Genomic DNA, 19,593 nt, shown 5'->3' on the forward strand with positions numbered 1-19,593 from the left:
TCAACCAATCCACGTAAATCGTTCTTTCCGTTCTTGACTTCAAAACCAGAAACTTTTTGCATAGGAACTCTTAAACATACTTAAAACACTTAATATATCATAAACATGCATTTAGAACTTAAAAACATGCAAGCAAAGTGTTAGGGGCAGAACCATTCTCGCTCAATCGGAAGAAATTTGCGCTCAAGCGCGTCCTATTCTACCGCAACCTATTGAAAGCACTGCAACTCTATTTTTCCATCGGAATTTGGAAAAGTGGTAAACATGAAAGTTTTATCTCTTTGTATTGTCTTTAAAATTCCGCTGATTTCACCCCAATTGGATTTTTCAGTAAAAATTTATTCCTGATCTACCAAAATGTGTCACTGTAAAAAATACGGTACACTCGATACACTTCGGGGTGATTTTGGCCATACTTCCAAAAGGATTTTGATAAAACTCAAACATGAAATATATGAGCTAGCTTTCGAATAAAATTGGCCTCATATCATTTGGATTAGTACACTAGCTTTTATCCTTAAAATCGTAACGAGTGTCGCTAATCCGAAACAACCCAGCACATGTAACATTTCAAAGCTTTAACTCAGACTAACTCAATACTTTAAAATCATGATATTTTCTACTAATGTTGCTATAAAATTTGAATAAAAAATATCTTAGAACCTCAAGAACTCCTCAAAACTTTAAAAGAAACATGAATCTCTCGAATCATACTCAAGAACTTGACAAGAACGACTTGCGCTTCACGATTTTGTAAGAATCATAACTTTATGCTCTTGAAATTCTTGAAAATCATACATACATATCTAAACATACATCATTTCATATCAAAATAGATATACCTTGAATGGTGGTTTCAAAACCTTTAAAAATACTTGCCTTGATTTGGAGGTGGAGTTGATCCAGAGCCTTGGCAACGAGTTAACCACAACACGAACGAGATTGAAAGTAAATTCCACTAGGAAGTTTGAAGAACCGTGGAGCAAAAGAGAGAAAAAGAAGAATAATTGCAGAAAATGGTGAAGGAATCGTGCAGATGAGGGGAAAGAAAGTGGGAGTCAAGGGAACAAGGAGACATGAGAAATAATGAGGTGGGAAACCAGGTAGATAGATAGGATGACGATCATTTAATACGTATCGTGTGTTGACCTCTAAAAATGCAGTCAGTCTTACTTCCTGACTCGTCTGATACAAATACTATCCCTCGACTTGTACATAATAAACATATCAATATTATACTTAAAACACTCGTATAAAGGTATTCTATCACCTTGTTCATAGGTTAGCCTCGTCCTGTGACTCCATAATCAAACTCAACCTGAAACCATAGCTTAAACAAACCGTTAAACATAAAATAATCATATCATGAAATCTTATCATATAATCATAACTTAAACAATTTAAAGGCATAAAATCTCTAAAATCATTTTAAATAACCGTGAACAAGGTTAGTGGATTTTGGACCTTAAACACATTTTTTTTAAAAAAAATTGATATCATAAAAGCCTCAATTAATACTATAATCGAAATGAATTATACCACAAATATTAATCACCTTCTTCAATTGTTTGAATTATTCTACACTTTTAGACCAAGAATGAACATGTGTGTAAAAATTATTAAATTATATATACTAAATTTTCATCCTAATTATAAATTATCCATGGAGCAAATGCGATACGATACGTATACAATGCATTTTTTTTATTTTAATTAATAAAAGTAGAGATATTTTTGGATGTTCATTTAAATTAGGATTATAAACGTGCAATTTAATTTGAAGCAATTATGTCGGAACAAAACAATTTTTTTTGTAAATGGCTGAGTCATTGAATTTTAAAATTAATAATATGTATTATAACAATTTCGTATTATTGAGATTATCTTTACGTATAGTTACACAACTAAATTATTTTTTGAATGTAATCTTTTAACGTTTTACAAATCACAAGTATCAATACTGATACGTGAAAATGTATTGTATATAGAGTTTGTATTCTCTTTCCTGATATATATATATATAGAGTTTTTTTCAAGTGCCCACCTACCATGCCCATCAATGATGTGGCACTATTCTATGAAAAAGAGATATATAAATTCATAAACAATATATTAATTATTATGTATATTAGAATGATCAAAAAAACAAAAATTAATCCTAAAACATGTGGAGAGAAGAAAGAGAAACAATATCATTTTAAAAACACAAATGACATTTTTTGGTTTTTATAGGTGACAATGGGTATTATGGTATTTTGGTCAGACATAGGGAGTTAGAACAAATAAAAGCTTGACAATAGAGAGTTGTAACATATATAGTCTGACATAGGGACTGACAAACAACTTAGATTTGCCATATATTGTAAACTGCACGGTTTAATTTGCGGCAAATTAAAAACGATTAAAGTTTTGATTAAACAAATGATTAAAGTGTTGTGAAAAAGTAAAAATTTGTGGTAAAAAGTAAAAACTCCAAAACTCAAAATATATCAAACACCACACTTTATAATTCTTCTATCTTCAATTGTATTTTTCATCACAAATTGAGATGTCTATTTATAGAACCTCATTTGAGATTGTTCAAAAATAAATACATAATCACATACATCATCACACAATAATTTTCTAACACACACAATTATTTAATTTTCAACACTCTCCCTTGTGATGATATCGTGATATTACATGTTTTTATACTGCCTCGTTAAAAACCTTACTATGAAAAATTCTTTGGGATAAAAACCATAGTAAGAAAAAAAAATTGCAGTCACGTAAACTCCCCTTCATGTTAACACGAGTGATTCTTCATATATTTTGTAGATTGCGCATCCCAATGTTGTATCTATGCTTTCTGAATATTGCTGTTGGAAGTGTCTTAGTGAAGAGATCTGATGAGTTTTCACTTGATTGAATATAACGAATATCAACGTCTTTATTCTTCTCAAGCTCTTTAGTGAATGCGAAGAACTTGGGGCGAATATGTTTAGTTCTATCGCTTTTGATGTATCCTTCTTTCATTTTAGCAACACATACAGTATTATCTTCGTATAGTGTCATCAGTTTCTAGTCTATTGATAATCGACAAGAAGTTTGGATATGTTGTGTCATTGATTTTAGCCAAACACATTCACGGCTTGCTTCATGTAGCGCAATAATCTCGGCGTGATTTGATGAAGTTGCTACGAGTGTTTGTTTCTATGAACGTCAAGAAATTGCAGTGCCTCCACGAGTAAATACATATCCGGTTTGGGAACGTGCTTTATGTGGACCAAATAAGTATCCAGCATTAGCACAACCAATTATACATTGATTGGTATATTTTGAGTACAAAAGTCCCAAATCTGTCGTTCCTCGTAGATAACAGAATATGTGTTTAATTCCGTTCCAGTGCCTTTTTGTTAGATATGAGCTGAATCTTGCCAATAAATTTACAGCAAAAGATATATCCGGTCTAGTACAATTTGCAAGATACATAAGGGCACCAATGATACTTAGATATGGTACTTTTGGACCAATAATAACTTCACCATCTTCACATGGACAGAATGAATCATTTTCTATATTTAATGATCTAACAACCATTTGAGTACTTAAAGGATTTGATTTATCCATATTAAAACGTTTAAAGATATTTTCTGTATAATTTTATCGATGAACAAAAATTTCACATTCTTTTTGTTTGATTTGTAAACCCAGACAATACTTGGTTTTTTTAAGATCCTTCATTTCGAATTCTTCCTTCAAGTACATCATAACTTCTTCAATTTCTTTATTCGTTCCAATGATGTCTAAATCATCAACATATACAACAATAATTACACATCCGGATGTTGTTTTCTTGATGAAAACACAAGGGTATATTGGATCATTTATATATCTTTTTTTCATCAAGTGCTCACTTAACCGATTATACCACATTCGGCTGGATTGCTTTAACCCATATAATGATTTTTGAAATTTCACAGAATAAAATTCTTTGGGTTTTGAACTTTGTGTTTCAGACATCTTAAATCCTTTAGGGATTTTCATGTATATATTACTATCAAGTGATCCGTATAAGTAAGCTGTAACAACATCCATAAGACGCATTTTCAAATTTTTAGACACTGCCAAATTAATCAAATACCGAAACTTAAATGCATCCATAATGGGAGAATACGTTTTTTCAGAATCAATTCCAGTCTTTGAGAAAAACCTTGTGCAATAAGTCGAGCTTTATATCTTACTACTTCATTTTTCTCATTTTCCTTTCGAACAAAAACCCATTTGTATCCAACAGGTTTTAAATTTTTAGGTGTAAGTACTATAGTTCAAAAAACGTTACGTTTATTTAGTGAATCCAATTGAACCTAGATGACATCTTTCCATTTTACCCAATCTTGCCGATTTTTACATTCACCAAAAGATTTTAGTTCATGATCTTCATTCTCATTTATATGTCACATGCCACATTGTAAGAAAATATCTCATCAATTTCTTCTACATCTTTTCGGTTCCATATTTTTCCACTATTAATATAATTGATAGAGATTTCACGATTCTCGTCAGTTTGTGGTTCTGACATAGCATTTTCATTATCGGGTGTTTCTTCTGAAACATCATTTTCTATTTTGTGATCATCGTGTTTCTCTATAAATTTTATTTTTTGAGGATTTTTATCCTTGGAACCGACTGGCCTTCCACGCTTCAAGCGTTTAATAACATCATGAGTGTCTTCAATTTGTTTCTTTGGAACTTCAATTCGATCAGGGGCATTTACAACATGTATATATGATTTTTTTTTTATCTCTTTTGTGTCTACAAATGCATCTGCATTTGATTTTCTATTCTTTGCAAGTGCACAATTTGTTGTACATTTTTTTAACATTGTTTAGTTATTGGATCCAAATGTAACAATGATGATACATACCATGTAATTTCTTTTTCGTCGTGTTTATTTTCCCCCCTAACATTGAGAATATTTCTTCATTGAAGTGACAATCAGCAAAACGTGCTGTAAAACACATCGCTTGTCTGAGGCTCAAGATATCGAATGATTGATCGGCTATCATAACTGATATAAATACCGATCTTTATTTGAGGACCCATTTTTTATCATTGAGGTGGTGCAATAGGCATATATACCATACTTCCAAAAATTCTCAGATGAGAAATGTCTGGTTCTTTACCAAATAGAAGCTGCAATGGGGAGTATTTATGATATGCGCTTGGTCTGATGTGAATTAATGCAGCAGTATGTAAAATTGCATGTACCCATATAGAAATAGGGAGTTTTGTTTTCATAATAATTGGTCTAGCAATCAGTTATAGACGTTTAATCAATGACTCAGCTAATCCATTTTGTGTATGTACATGAGCAACATGATGTTCAATAGTGATTTCCATTGACATACAATAGTCATTGAAAGTCTGAGAAGTAAATTCTCCAGCATTATCAAGTATTATTTTTTTGATTTTATAATTGGGAAATTGATTCCGCAATTTTATTATTTGAGCCATTAATCTTGAAAATGTCACATTTCGAGTTGACAATAAGCATACATGTGAACATCTGCTAGAGACATCAATCAATATCATAAAATATCGAAATGGTCCACATGGTGGATAAATTGGCCCACAAATATCACCTTGAATACGTTCAAGAAACATGGGTGATTCAGTTTTTATTTTAACTGGTGAAGGTCTTATAATAAGTTTTCCAAGAGAACATGCTTTACATTGAAACTTATTATTCTGAAAGATCTTCTGGTCTTTCAGCGAATGATCATGTATATTTTCTATAATTCTTCTCATCATTATTGAACCATGATGTCCCAATTGATCATGCCAATTGGTTAATATTGAAGAATTATTAACCACCATATTTGATTCAATTGGACTTATATGCGTATAATGCAATCCAGTAGGGAGCATTGATAGTTTTTCAACTACATATTTCTTTCCTGATTGATAAGTGGTAATACACATATATTTCTGATTTTCTTCAGTTATTGTCTCAATATCATACCCATGAGAATATATGTCATTAAAACTTAACAAATTTCTTTTTGATTGTGGTGAATATAAAACATCATTTATCAGAAATTTTGTTCCATTAGGTAACAAAAAATGTGTTTTACCACAACCTTCAATCAAATCTACAGGACCTGATATTGTATTTACCATTGTTTTTGTTGGTTTTAGTTCCAAAAAATATCTTTTATCTCGAAGAATAGTGTGTGTTGTACCACTATCAGGTATGCAAATTTCCATGAGATTATTTTTTTGTTTATCTTTGCTCATAGAATTTTCCATATCTAACTTCAAAAAAAAAAAATATGCAATAAAAAAAATTAAGGACAATACATATGCAAAATATAACATGTTTCATAATAACACAAGACTATATGAAAAATACAATATGTTGCATTCTTGTTCCACCAATATATTAATCAATGTTCTCGAAAGCATTCAAAAAATCAGCAGCATCGAAATGAGTTGAACTACTTAAATGATCACTGTTTTCAACAAAATTGGTCTCTTTTTATTTTCCCTTTATCGATTATATATAGAGCTTACAAAAGTGCTCAAAGACTCAGCAAGTACGTGACCAATGTCTTGGAGTGCCACATCTATAACAAACACTCTCGGATCTTTTTGAGTGATTTTCATTTTCACTCATGTTTTCATGTTGCCTTTTTGGTGGGTGGTTCGTGACGCTCTTTTGAGATGAGTTATTGAAGTAGCTATCTCGATTGTTTTCATATCCACGATCGCGACAACGACCGCGATCATTTCTACGTCCACGCCCACGTCCTCGTCCTCGTCCTCGACCTCGTCCACGACCAAAATCTTGTCTATGACTTTGATTTTGATTTTTATTTTTACTTACGACATTTGATTCTGGAAATGCCATTGATCCAGTGGGTCAAGATTGATGATTTCTCATTAATAATTCGTAGTTCTTTTCTGCCACAAGAAGACATGCGATGAGTTCAGAATATCTCAAAAATCCACGTACTCTATACTGTTGTTTTATAGTTATATTTGATGCATGGGAAGTGGAAATTTTTTTTTCTCAAGAATTTCCATTTCAGTAACCACATGTCCACAAAATTTCAATTGTGAGACTATTCGATACATCGCAGAGTTATAATCACTGACTTTTTTAAAATCTTGGAATTTTAACGTATTCCATTCATCACGGGCGGTCGGAAGTATAACTTCCCTTATATGCTCAAATCTTTCTTTCAATCCTTTCCATAAAACCATTGGGTTTTTTTTTTCTGTGAGATACTCACATTTCAATCATTCATCAAGATGTCTATGTAAGAAAATAACAACCTTTGCTTTTTCTTGCGAGGATGCTATATTATTGTCTTTGATAGTATCATTTAGACCCAATGACTAAGATGCATTTCTACATCGAGAGTCCATGACATAAAATTTTTTCCCGTGATATCGAGCGCAACGAATTCAAGATTTGCCAAATTTGACATGGTGGTACTAGAAAAATAACAATGCATTTTATTAGTTAATTTCCATTAATATGACAATACAAAATATTGGATAAACTATGAGTACAAGCATACTTAAAAATAAAGAAAAAGCGTGAGGGGGATATTCACCAATAAATACAAGGCTCGTGAGTATGATAACCATAATATTTATAAAAAATATCCTTGAAAATGCCATCTTCTTCTTCTTCGAAAAATCGAGGAGAAATAATTTAGAGAGAAATAGTGAATTTTGGTGTGATAAATGTGTTTGAGTGGTCATATTTATAGGGCAAAAACTAGTCGTTTATTACTGTTTGTGACCGTTGAGAGTAAAAAAAATTAATTATGTGTTGAATAAAAATTTACGATAATCATGCGATGCATATAATGATAATCATAATTAAATAATTATGTATATCACATCACATTATTATAATCAGTCTTTTCATAACCGGACCGATGATCGAACCGGTCTATCTAAAAAAATGGTCCAACCGGTCGGACCATTTTAACCGGATGGTCGAACCGAAAAACCGTTTATATAATATAATCTAATAAATAATATATTTTGAATTTTAAAAACTCAAAAATATATATAAATAGACAAAAAATATATATATTTGTCATAGTTTGAAAGCTAAATAAATATGTAAATATATTCAAAATGTCAATTATACTTCTAAATTATTTAAATAATTAATTATTTAATTTTTTAAAAATCAATAATTATTAAAATAATTTTTTAATGAAGTACAAATTCCAAATAATCATGTATATATATAAAAATATATTAAATTTAAAGTTTTTAAAATAAAAAAATTCAAATTTTCAAAAAAAAAATAAAAAAATTGAAAAACCGGTTCTGACCAGTTGGACCGATTTTCCGGTTTCCGGTGAAGTTTCGGACCGGACCGACGACCGGTTCCCGATCGAACCGATCGAACCGACCGGTCCGGTCCGATTTTAATAACATTGATTATAATGAGGTGTCATAGACTCCTTTTATATAATAGTGTGAAATTAGACAAAATATAGTTACTATATATATACACACAATAAAATATATAAACATTCATGTATAATCATATCACGTTATTATAATGTGGAGTAATAGACATTTTTTATATAATAACATGAAATTATACAAATAAAATTAATATATTATAATATATACACAATAATAATTAATAAACATAAAAAATTGCGTTAAGTAAATGTTAGATTAAATCATAATATTTTATTTAGAACAGCCGGCAGAGCCATCGACCACGTCATCGTCTAAACAAAATATATGATTTAATATGTTAGATGTGATAAAGTAAATGTTAAAGTTTAAACTATATATTTCATTTAGAACAACTGGCAGAGCCACACTATTGTCTAAACAAAATTATAATTTAATTATAATTAGATATTAATATATATATATATATAATAAGAATAAATAAACAATAAAAATAAATATTCTTACTTGTTCAATATTTTTGCCTTTCTTTGAGATTTAGAGCTTAAAAATTATAGAGAACCTTTGAGCGATCGTGCTGATAACGTGTTATGAAAAAGTAAAAATTTGTGGTAAAAAATAAAAACTTCAAAACTCAAAATATATCAAACACTACACTTTATAATTTTTCTTTCTTCAATTGTATTTTTCATTACAAATGCAGAGATCTATTTATAGAAACTCATTTGAAAATTGTTCAAAAATAAATACATAATCACATATATCATCACACAATAATTTTCTAAGACAGACAATTATTTAATTTTCAACATAAAGTTCATTATTTATTTATTTATTTATGTTATAAAGAAGGATAATCAAGTTGAAAACTTTCAGCACGTCACCGATTTTAGATTTGCTCATTTGCCGACGTCAGACTCCCCTCTTTCAATTCCACACTCCCCGCGAGTTCCAATCGAACCCTAAATTCTCAATCGCCTGGAAGGCGCGCTAACATAATCATTATCGTGAAAATAGGTGAATTTTTTTACGCTTTTCAGTTTTTTTGGTACTTTTTTGTCCCCAAAAAATGTTGTATTAGAACTGTTCTGGCAATTCTATTGTCCATGTCTCCGCAACTCCTAATTTTGTATATCTACCTCTTATCGATGTTGTTTGTAGTTGTAATTAATTTGTTGAAAAAATATTTTGCAGACATATCCACAGACCACTGTATTTTGATGGCTATGAATGGCTGAGACTGGTCTGACATTACTTAAAGGTGGCAAGTTTATATTGCAGTTGGCTGTAATATTATTGGAGTTGCTGGATGTGTTTAGATAATGGAGAATACTGGAACCATGATCGGCCCAAAGGGGATGATTAAGAAGTATGAGTTTGTAAGAATTATAACTCAATGCTTATATTCGTTGGGCTACAAAAAAACTGCTGCCTCTTTGGAGCTTGAATCTTGTATTTCATGCAAAGCCCCGGAACTTGAATCAATCGAATCACACGTTCTAAATGGGGACTGGGATGGTTGCCTCGAGAGTATTGCTAAAATTGATGGGTTGAGTGATGAAACAAAAGCTTCAGCCATGTTTTTCGTTCTCGAGCAGCATTTATTGGAGAGTTTAAGTGGTGGAGATATTTCTTCTTCATTGGATGTTCTATGGAAACAGATTCCAAGGTTGAAAATTGGTAAAGAAAAGGTTCACAAGCTTTCTTATGAACTTCTCACATTGAATGAGTTCGGTTTGGGTTGCATTGACTGTAACGTGGTTCATGAGTTGCGGAAAAAATTACTTGCACAGCTGGAGAATGTGCTGCCGCAACCTATTACAATACCCGAGAGAAGACTGGAGCATTTGATTGAAATGGCCATATGTGCACAGATTGATGGCTGTATATACCACAGTTCCTCTAATATGACATCCTTGTATAGAGATCACCGTTGTGTTCGAGATCAGTTTCCAACAGAGACCATTCAGGTCTATTTTCAAGCTTTTAACTTTCATCTGTTTTTGTTGTCTTGGATAGGAATCCCAACTTGTTATGATGATAATGTGCCTATGACTTTGATTTCTATGGTGTTTTCAGAGTCTATGTACTCGCTGAACCACGATGATATCTACTCTCTATCTTCTCCGCTGAATTTTTACCAATTACTCCCTCCGTCCCAATTATAATGTCCATGTTTCCTTTTTTATTTGTCCCAAATATATAGTCATATACCATAATTAGTAATATTTTTTTACACTCATTTCCTAACATACCCCTATTAACTACACCTTGAAAATTGTGCAATCATTTTTTAATACATTAAATAGGGATAAAATAGGAAGTTTATATAAAATTTGATTTCCCAATAAATTTTTCTTAATTTGTGTGAAAATTTAAAGAAGACATTATATATGGGACGAAGGGAGTATATAACAAAAAAGTTAATTTTGTCATTTGAACCCAACTAAAACTTAGGTTCTGTGAGATCTTTTATCAATGCGTTTCAACAATCAAATAATGTCGAGGTGTTTCAAATGTCCTTTGCCTAAAAAACTCGTTCCTTATTCCCAATTTCTTGGACAGAGTAAGTGCCTTTGTTGAAATATATAAAACGCCAATGTTTTGATTCATAACAATTTTGAAGCATGCTGAGTGGGAAAAGGAAATTTCAACCATTATTCATCCCCTTATTTTCAGCGTCGTATGTTGTTTGCATACATGAGACCTGAGGGAAAAGGTATAAGAAATATGTCATTCACATTTGTAGTGGTTTTGAGTTGTTTTTCTGCCTTCAAATGTTGAACATCCCCTCACGTGTTATCTCGATGCAGATACTGACTGATCATCAGAATGAAGTTTGGTTTGTCCAGTTTTCTAACAATGGGGAATATTTAGCCTCATCATCAAGTGACTGCACAGCTATCATTTGGAAGGTACAATTCTTTTTTCAACTTCACAATATGTTTAGTTTGAATGTTTCTAGACTCCGTTATTATTTGTACTGAGTCTAACTAGGACAAATGCAAATTTTTTAAATGTAATATATGGATCCTGTCTATGTGAATCTGCGAAGCTTTTGCCAGAAATCCCTGTATTTATTTTGGAACTAGGTAAACTCTGAAAAATCTCTGCATTCATCTGTGCATTAGTAAGTGGTTGAGAAGAAGTAATCTCATTATCCATTATGTTAATTGAACAAAAATGAGGTTTCATTATTGTAATAGCTGCGGTTCGTGCTGTTTGCTTTCTGTAATCATTGTATCCTCTATATACCACGAAGATTAATGGTCAGAAACATTGGAAAACTCTTATCTTGGCATGATCAACTTCGACAATGCATGCTTCCTATTCCAGAGAGTATTAGGATAAAAAGCAAGGATGCGCCTCTTCTCCGTGTCTTTAGATAATTTTTCTCCTCATCTGGTCCTGCGCCCACCCCAAAAGTTTCTAAAGTAATTTAATAGTCCCCACCACTAGCCACTGGTTTTTGCTTAGAGAAAAAACAACCAGACTGGTGATAATGTGGTTTTTTATATTTAATAATTATATGTTCTGATTCTGGGAGTTTGGGGAACTGACTGTTACTCCATCTTGCACACTTCTTTCCCTTGTTCAGGAAGTTAAACCTTGTAATGCATGCTTCCTGGTGAAGTTGGACACTTAATCCCTTAATTGCATGAGTGACTCCAACTGCCAATTCAGGTGAGGCTGGCATACATGTTTAGTTCAATAGCTCCTGAATTATTAATGGATGTAGAAGCATGTTTTAGTAGCTACTCCAGTCCATGTTTGATATTAGATATGTCTTCCTCGAGAGGATTACCATGCTTATTCCCCCAAAAGATATGTTGTATTATGCAACAGACACGAATCCAGTTTAAGCGAAAATGCAAACCTGTAAATATCATTAGAGATTTGAGATCAGTGAACTTGATTGAATAATAACTGATTTACCTGCCTGCTGTTCCTTATATTTCTTGCATTTAATTTTTAATATGACATTAAATACATGCTGCATTTGGATCCATCTAAAACGTATTCTTTTTCAGTGTATTAACTAATCGAGTCAAATTATATGACAAATTAATTTAATTTTCTGGTCCAGAGAGCACCATGTTTCATAATTCCCTTAAATACTTTTTTTCCAGGTGCAGGATGATAACAAAGTAACCCTAAAACACACTTTACGGAGCCACCAAAACCCTGTTTCTTTTGTAGCCTGGAGTCCAGATGACACCATGCTGCTCACTTGTGGAAACATGGAAGTCCTTAAACTCTGGGATGTGGAAACAGGCACTTGCAAGCACACATTTGGCGATGATGGTTTCATTGTAAGTTCTTGTGCCTGGTTTCCTGATTCTAAGCGTTTCGTCTGCGGAAGCTCAGATCCTAAGAAAGGCATTTACATGTGGGACTGTAATGGTAGTGAGATTAAGGCGTGGAGAGGGATTCGTATGCCAAAAGTTTTAGATCTTGCCGTGACACCGGATGGAGAGAATCTCATCAGCATTTTTTCAGACAAGGAGATAAGGATATTAAATGTGGCAACTGGTGCCGAGCATGTCATTTCTGAGCAGCACTCTATTACCTCCCTTTCTGTATCAGGAGATAGTAAATTCCTAATTGTCAATCTTAATAGCCAAGAGATTCATATGTGGGACGTAGCTGGGCAATGGTTGAAACCATTGCAATACAATGGCCACAGGCAACAGAAATACGTGATACGATCCTGCTTTGGTGGGTTGAATGGCACGTTTATTGCCAGTGGTAGTGAAGATTCTAAGGTATTGCTCATCCTTACATACCTTAATTAATTGAGACTCTATGGGCCTGATCTATTTTTTTAATCAGAATTCTGCCACTGTCTGGTGATGAGAACCTTGATTAGTTGTTTAATATCAGGTTTACATATGGAATCGTAGAAATTCTAATCCAATCGAAGTATTATCTGGGCACTTGATGACTGTAAATTGCATAAGCTGGAACCCTAGACGGCCCCAAGTTTTGGCTTCAGCTAGTGATGATCACACAGTACGTATATGGGGACCAAGTTGTTCAAAGTAGATGCAAATAAGGTATAGCTTATATATATTCGAATAACGGAGGACAGCCACTTGCATCTACAGCTTTCCCTTGTACATATCAAGCTTGCTTGTGTTCCCTTCTAAATTTTGGCATGTACATTGGTCACTTGTTTTCCCTACTACTCATTTTGGGTTTTTTTACTAAATTAAATCTGTAGAAGTAATTGTTCAGAGCTCGATAGTGCCTGGCTCATTTTTAGTATTGTGAAAGGAATATTAATGGTAATGAATTCCACTGTCTTCCTGGACTCGGGGAGAAAAAAATTATCTAGTCCAAAAGTTTCAAAGTTAAATTTTACTTTTTTTTTTTTTTAATTTTAAAAAGTACTTGGGTGTATGAATGCTCTTGTTAGGGCATCAGGTTAAATATTTGCCTATTTGGGGACATGATCAATGACTAAGGATTGGATGGCAATTAATTTTGAATGATTTTGAGGTGTTTCCATTTTAAAAAGTACTCGGGTATATGAATGCTCTTGTTAGTGCATTCGGTTAAATATTTGCCTATTTGGGGACATAATTAATGACTAACGATTGGATGGCAATTGATTTTGAATGATTCTGAGGAGCCGGCGTAATCAGGTAGTGTTTGAGATTGGTGTAATCTTGTAGTGTTTGAGATTGCATTCAAAAGGTGCTTTCGAGCTTCTCTTTTATTACTGTTTAACAAGAGGAAGGAAACTGACAAACAGGTAATAATTTGCCTAATTATCAAGTACGAGTAAATCAACATTTATGAAAACTCAAATACTGCCGTACTCGACACGGGAGGCAAAAAGTAGGCCAGTGGGAATATGTTACTCTTTAAATAATTTTTTTTTTAACAAAATTCATGGTCCGTACTTGACACTGGAGGTAAAAAGTATACCAGTGGGAATCTGTCACAGTGTCACTCTTTAAATAATTTTTTTTAACAAAATTCATGGTTTGTCATCTCTCGGAAACCATACAACAATTACATCGAGGTATGGCTCCTTGGTGAATACTGTGTGCAGTGATAGATTATATGATGAATGACTGAGTTTGCTGCGTAGCGTAGAAATGCAGACGATGGAATTCATGGAAATATGATCAGACAACATTCATGCTACTCATGTCAATATCTAGACAGGATCAACCTCTTCTGCAAGAGTTCTAGAAGCAATTGAAGCAACATCTTGCCCAAGCCAACAAAATGGATGGGCATCTGCGCGCCTCCATTCGAGAAATCTTGTTCACAATTCTTCAGCATATGGAGTAGAATAATTGGTTTTACACATCTTTTTGGATAGACCTTCAAAGATAAGGAGCCATTTATTTCTCCTCATCCTCCGAATCTGACTTGGCAAAGACTGTTTCAGGCTGTGTCTGTGCATATGCTGGGGCAATAAATTTTGGATCTTTTGCAGCTACATCAGCATACTTTAGGATAGCTTCTCTGGGATCTTCTTCCATCCACGTTTCCTTTATCAGGCCACCTTGCTGAAACAGAAGTAGTTTTTCTAAGTCATTTAACCTGGGATTTTCATTTGAAGAACAGGGTAAGAAGAATTTTACCTTTAAAAGGTACTGGGTAAGCAAACTTCCTTTGGTAGATCCGACTCTTCCTCCATGACCTGGTCCTGTTATGGGCAGTTCAGGTTTGTGAGACTTAAGTGGGTCCTTCAACATCTTCTCACGCTGTCGTTTACGGCTAGGGTTATCTCTGAACAATGGCAGTGCATGAGGATTATGAATAACAGGCTCGGCATGGAAGTCGTCAACAGAATGCTTCCTTGGAGCACGTGCAACACATACAAGTGCTCCTCTCTCACTTATGTTTGGATCGTATAATATATGAGTTCCTCCTTCGTGCTTGTGGCCGGTTGTGGCCAATATCTACAAAGTTGTGAGCGAAATGTTTATATATTGAGTACTACTAGATGGAATAAGTCTCAGAAAACCGTAAAAGACTAAGATCCAAGTGAAACTACCTGATTCAATCTTGGATGCCAAGCACATTGAACAACACTAAATGTAGGTGATATTCCAACTCTGCCAACAAGTTCCAATTTCCTTCTGTCATAGAAACATAGCAGGCCCCCTGTTGTGCTACCCTTTTCAACTGATGTGCCAGTCAACACAAGTTGTTCGTCAGGGCTGAAAGCTATATTTGTCTGTGCATAATTATTCGGAAGACCATCAAACACCTGAAGGGCCTCCTTCATTTTACGCAAATCCCAGACCTAGTACACATGAAAAGTATGAAAATTTAAGTATCAAGTAGCATATGACTAAAAAAAAAGTATTAAGTAGTTCCCAATCCCTAGCCATTAGTGAAAATCAATGGAGGAAGGTTCTTAAAATAGCTAGCAACACCTTGAGTGAACCATCAAAGCTTCTCGACAACAGAATCAATTCATCACTAGAAAACTTAAGCCCAGTGATGTCATCCGTGTGGCCACTTCCAACGTAGATATCTGGCCTGCTTCCCCACCCAGCTTTAATACTCCATATCTGTAAGATGTTGATAAACAAAATACATTTGAAAGGCGAATAATATAACCCTAAAGACTTGATATTTGATAAAAGAAAGATCAAATACCTGTATAGAACCATCTCCTACACCACCTGCAATTATTTTTCCTTCACGATTCCAGGTACAGGTGGTTACAGGAACTCGCCCAGGTCTAGAAAGTTTGGGCTTGATAACCTAGTAAGAGTATGAGGTAATCAGCTTAAATGGACAGCAGATGCAAATCTTACTCACCAACGTTTAAATAATGAAAAATTGAAATAAAAGATGGCACCCAATTAAAAAATAGTAACCATGTGTAAAAGGTATCAAACAACCAGTGACCAATATTTAGTTTTCCCATTTCTCCTTTAAAAGCAACACCATCAATCTCATAAAACAAGTTTACGGTTGTATGTGAGGTTGTATCTCCAGAAGAGACTTCTACTTAAATATAACTGTATTGGCTATTTGTCGGCACTCGGCACCAAAATTTTCTATGCTGGATGATGTCTCACACGTTTAATTCCGTAAGATGTTTGTCAGCATATCCTAAAAGCCTGGGACAACTCATCGATTGTCCTAGCACACATCTGTAATCTGTAATAATAACAAAGCATGTTCTCGCATAAAGAGCACCAAGAAAATAGAAACTGACCTGCTTTTGACTTTTGAAGTCATTTACATCCCATAATCTTACGGAACCATCTTCAGATGATGTTAAAATTGTCTCTTTTGTCTTAGGGTGCCATTCTCCGCAAGTCAATCCAGATATGTGGCCTTTAGTATTCTTAAGGTCCCTTATATACATGTCACCCTTGACAAACTCACCCAAGGTAAGTCCATCACGGTCGTATATCTGAAATACATTGTTAAAAATTATCAGTCAGCCATGAAAACACTTGGCCAGAAGAATAAATAGAACTCGAATTGTAGTCGTAGAAGCACCTTGGCCTGAGCTGAGCCAGTCACACACAAAAACCGATCTGATGTAGGACTCCAACTCAAACCACGAATTTGGTGACCTTCAAATGGTTCAAACTGTCTGAATGACTGCAGCCGAGCATTCATTCCTTGAAAATCATACATTCGTACCGTATAGTCATAGCTGCCTGATAGTACTCTAGATCCAGAGTGATCCACAGCAAGAGCCGAAACTACCTGCAAATGTATTTTACCAATAAGCCAAGTCACCAAGCCCCAAACCATTGTGGATTAAGTATGATATCTTGTGGCACACATAAATCTGTCAAATTTTATACTTGGGGGAAAATTACACAAGAACACCATACGACAAATTGAACATATAACTTTACCTTGGTATGACCCTTTAACACAATCTCGTTGCTCATGGGAATCCGGAACACATCATCCCTGTCTTCTTCATCCACATCATCATCTGAATCCGACTCTATCTGTCCTGAAGGTGGCCTAGGCGGCCCAACCATCGGCTCATCATCATCATCGTCATCCACATCACCATCCTGTGGTGGCCTCGGCGGGCCAATATCCGGACCATCACCATCATCATCATCATCTTCCACAGAACCACCAGGCGGTGGCCTGGGTGGTCCAATCTCTGGTCCCTCCTCCGCATAACTTCCCGGAGGTGGACTATGATGGCCAATCATGGGTCCAGATTCATCCACCGGTGGCCCTATCAGTCTACCCTGATTCCTACCCCTGTCCAAATTTTCCCCAATCTTACCTTTAGGGTTAGGCTTTCTAACGGACTCTAGCCAGGCTTTAGAGGAGCCCGACAGAGAAGGGAAATCATTGTTCTTACCATCAGAATTCGATGTGGATGGCTTCACCCCGGGTTCAGAGTTGGCAACATCGGATGCAGCTGAGACGGTGCTCCGGCGGGTGGCGTTGTGAATGAGTTCGAGTGGGGTTTGGGATTTGGATTGTTTACCGAAAGACAACGGGAACTGAGCTCGAATTCCATCGTATATCTCCGCCTCGTCTTCCATTTCCCAAGCCTATCAAATCACATAGATTTCATGAACAGAGAATCTTTGTGCAGAGATGCTTCTCCCAATGGCGGAGCCAGGATTCTAAATCCACCACCTGGATTAGAAATTTTTAACAAAAGTCAAAATAATACATATACACAACAATTAAAATCGTGAGTAAAAGATACATGTTCATCTCAAAAAGCTCCTCATAAACAAGATCTTCAATAATTTTTGTATGAAACTCATAATATTTGAAAACCTTTGACAAAAATCTCCATCGTCCCGCAAGAAATGAAGTTTAAATAAAATGAATATCTCTAAAATCAATCATTCTATGTTGATGTGTTGATGAATAAATTAAAAATTTCATAACAAACATCATCAAACAAGTAAATTTTTTTATGAAATCAAAAAAACTTAATAGTTCATAACAAATGCATATACCATTCTACCTCAGCCAAAACAAGCCTATGGAAAGAGAAATCAACAAAACTTAAAAACAATGACTCGAAAAATAAATTAAATTTAACGAACTCAAGAGCATCTAATCTAGTACCAAATTTGAAAATTTGAAAATTCATTATTTCTGTTGTTTATGTGGGAAAGAAAAAACTGATTTGATTTTGATCCAACCAACATGAACAGGATAAGAACTGAAATCATCATAGTACACACATATACACACCATCCATCGTGTATCAAACAAAAAAACAATTCAAAAAATCAGAACCATCGTTAATCAAACCAAAAAATCACAATTCATCGATATTGTACACACATATACACAATTCATCGATATTGTACACACATATACATAATCGTGAATCTAATTTATCTAAATCAACTCATCATTTACGATTAAAAGCAGAACCTTTAAAAAAAACTGAAATCAACAATTCAACATACCAGAGAATAAAAGTCGGAAAGCAAGAACCCAGACACGAACGATCCTAAATCTGCAAATAAACATAAAATCGATCAATATGAAAGCAAAAATCGGAATTAGCAGAGCGCATAGGGAATTTAAGGACTGCATACTTACGAGAGATCTTCGCGGCAGACTAAAATCGAAAAGCTCTAAAAGTTTCCTCGGCTTGTGTTCCTTTTCTCGCGAGAGAAAGTGCACAGCCCGCTCTTGGCCTATAAAAGTTGGGCTTTTTAGTTTTTTTAGTGGGCTAGCTGGCCTCAGGAAATAAGTGTATCTCAAATTAGCATATAAATTTTGTTAAAAAATATGCGCTTTCCAATATACAGCCCGTGAAATAATAATAAAGGGCCGGCCCATTGTAGAGCCATGTAAATTTACTTTTCCCCGTAATATATATCAAAATGCTGAAACATTTTTGGGTTGGTAGATCAATACAATGAATGACCCATTTTTTTTTAAAATTTTTTATAGTTAAATAAATATGTAAGTAATTGGAGTGTCCATGTAAAGTCTATGATACTCAAGGGTGGGGTCCATTAATTTTAACCAATCATACTCTGTCATAGACTTTCCCCATGTATCATGTGTGTATTAAATAATTTATTATTAGTAGCGATTTTAGAATCAGAAAAATCAACCATCAATTTACATTTATTAAAATTTTAAACAAAAAATATAATCAAACACATATTTTTGTGGCGAGTGCATCCGGCAACGTGGACCAAG

General features: G+C 34.1%; 2 protein-coding genes across 6 annotated transcripts; one reads left to right on the forward strand and one right to left on the reverse strand.

Annotated features, from left to right (window-relative positions):
* The first annotated feature begins 9,321 nt into the window (after positions 1 to 9,321).
* Positions 9,322 to 13,807, forward strand: LOC140883128 (WD repeat-containing protein WDS homolog). Of its 2 annotated transcripts, none has more exons than XM_073289474.1 (5): positions 9,322 to 9,459; positions 9,637 to 10,412; positions 11,256 to 11,357; positions 12,573 to 13,208; positions 13,313 to 13,807. In XM_073289474.1, the coding sequence occupies exons 2-5, from the start codon at positions 9,765 to 9,767 to the stop codon at positions 13,382 to 13,384; spliced, it is 1,458 nt and encodes a 485-aa protein (XP_073145575.1). In that variant the 5' UTR covers positions 9,322 to 9,459; positions 9,637 to 9,764; the 3' UTR covers positions 13,385 to 13,807. The 2 variants fall into 2 exon arrangements, with proteins under 2 accessions (XP_073145575.1, XP_073145574.1); XM_073289473.1 differs by having other exon boundaries at positions 13,327 to 13,803.
* Positions 13,808 to 14,564: 757 nt separating this feature from the next.
* LOC140881067 (uncharacterized) lies at positions 14,565 to 19,057 on the reverse strand. 4 transcript variants are annotated; one of them, XM_073286060.1, is made up of 10 exons: positions 18,982 to 19,057; positions 18,846 to 18,895; positions 17,298 to 18,051; positions 16,930 to 17,142; positions 16,640 to 16,840; positions 16,072 to 16,179; positions 15,846 to 15,983; positions 15,461 to 15,712; positions 15,045 to 15,365; positions 14,565 to 14,969 (listed from the first exon to the last, which is right to left on the reverse strand). In XM_073286060.1, exons 3-10 carry the CDS (start codon positions 17,952 to 17,954, stop codon positions 14,802 to 14,804), a joined length of 2,058 nt encoding a protein of 685 aa, XP_073142161.1. In that variant the 5' UTR covers positions 17,955 to 18,051; positions 18,846 to 18,895; positions 18,982 to 19,057; the 3' UTR covers positions 14,565 to 14,801. The 4 variants fall into 4 exon arrangements, with proteins under 4 accessions (XP_073142161.1, XP_073142162.1, XP_073142164.1 ...); XM_073286061.1 differs by having other exon boundaries at positions 18,978 to 19,013; XM_073286063.1 differs by lacking the exons at positions 18,846 to 18,895; positions 18,982 to 19,057 and having other exon boundaries at positions 17,298 to 17,664; positions 17,768 to 17,904.
* Between the last annotated feature and the right edge of the window lie 536 nt (positions 19,058 to 19,593).

The sequence above is a fragment of the Henckelia pumila genome, chromosome 2 (genome assembly GCF_033568475.1).
Source record: "Henckelia pumila isolate YLH828 chromosome 2, ASM3356847v2, whole genome shotgun sequence".
Classification (NCBI taxonomy): domain Eukaryota; kingdom Viridiplantae; phylum Streptophyta; class Magnoliopsida; order Lamiales; family Gesneriaceae; genus Henckelia; species Henckelia pumila.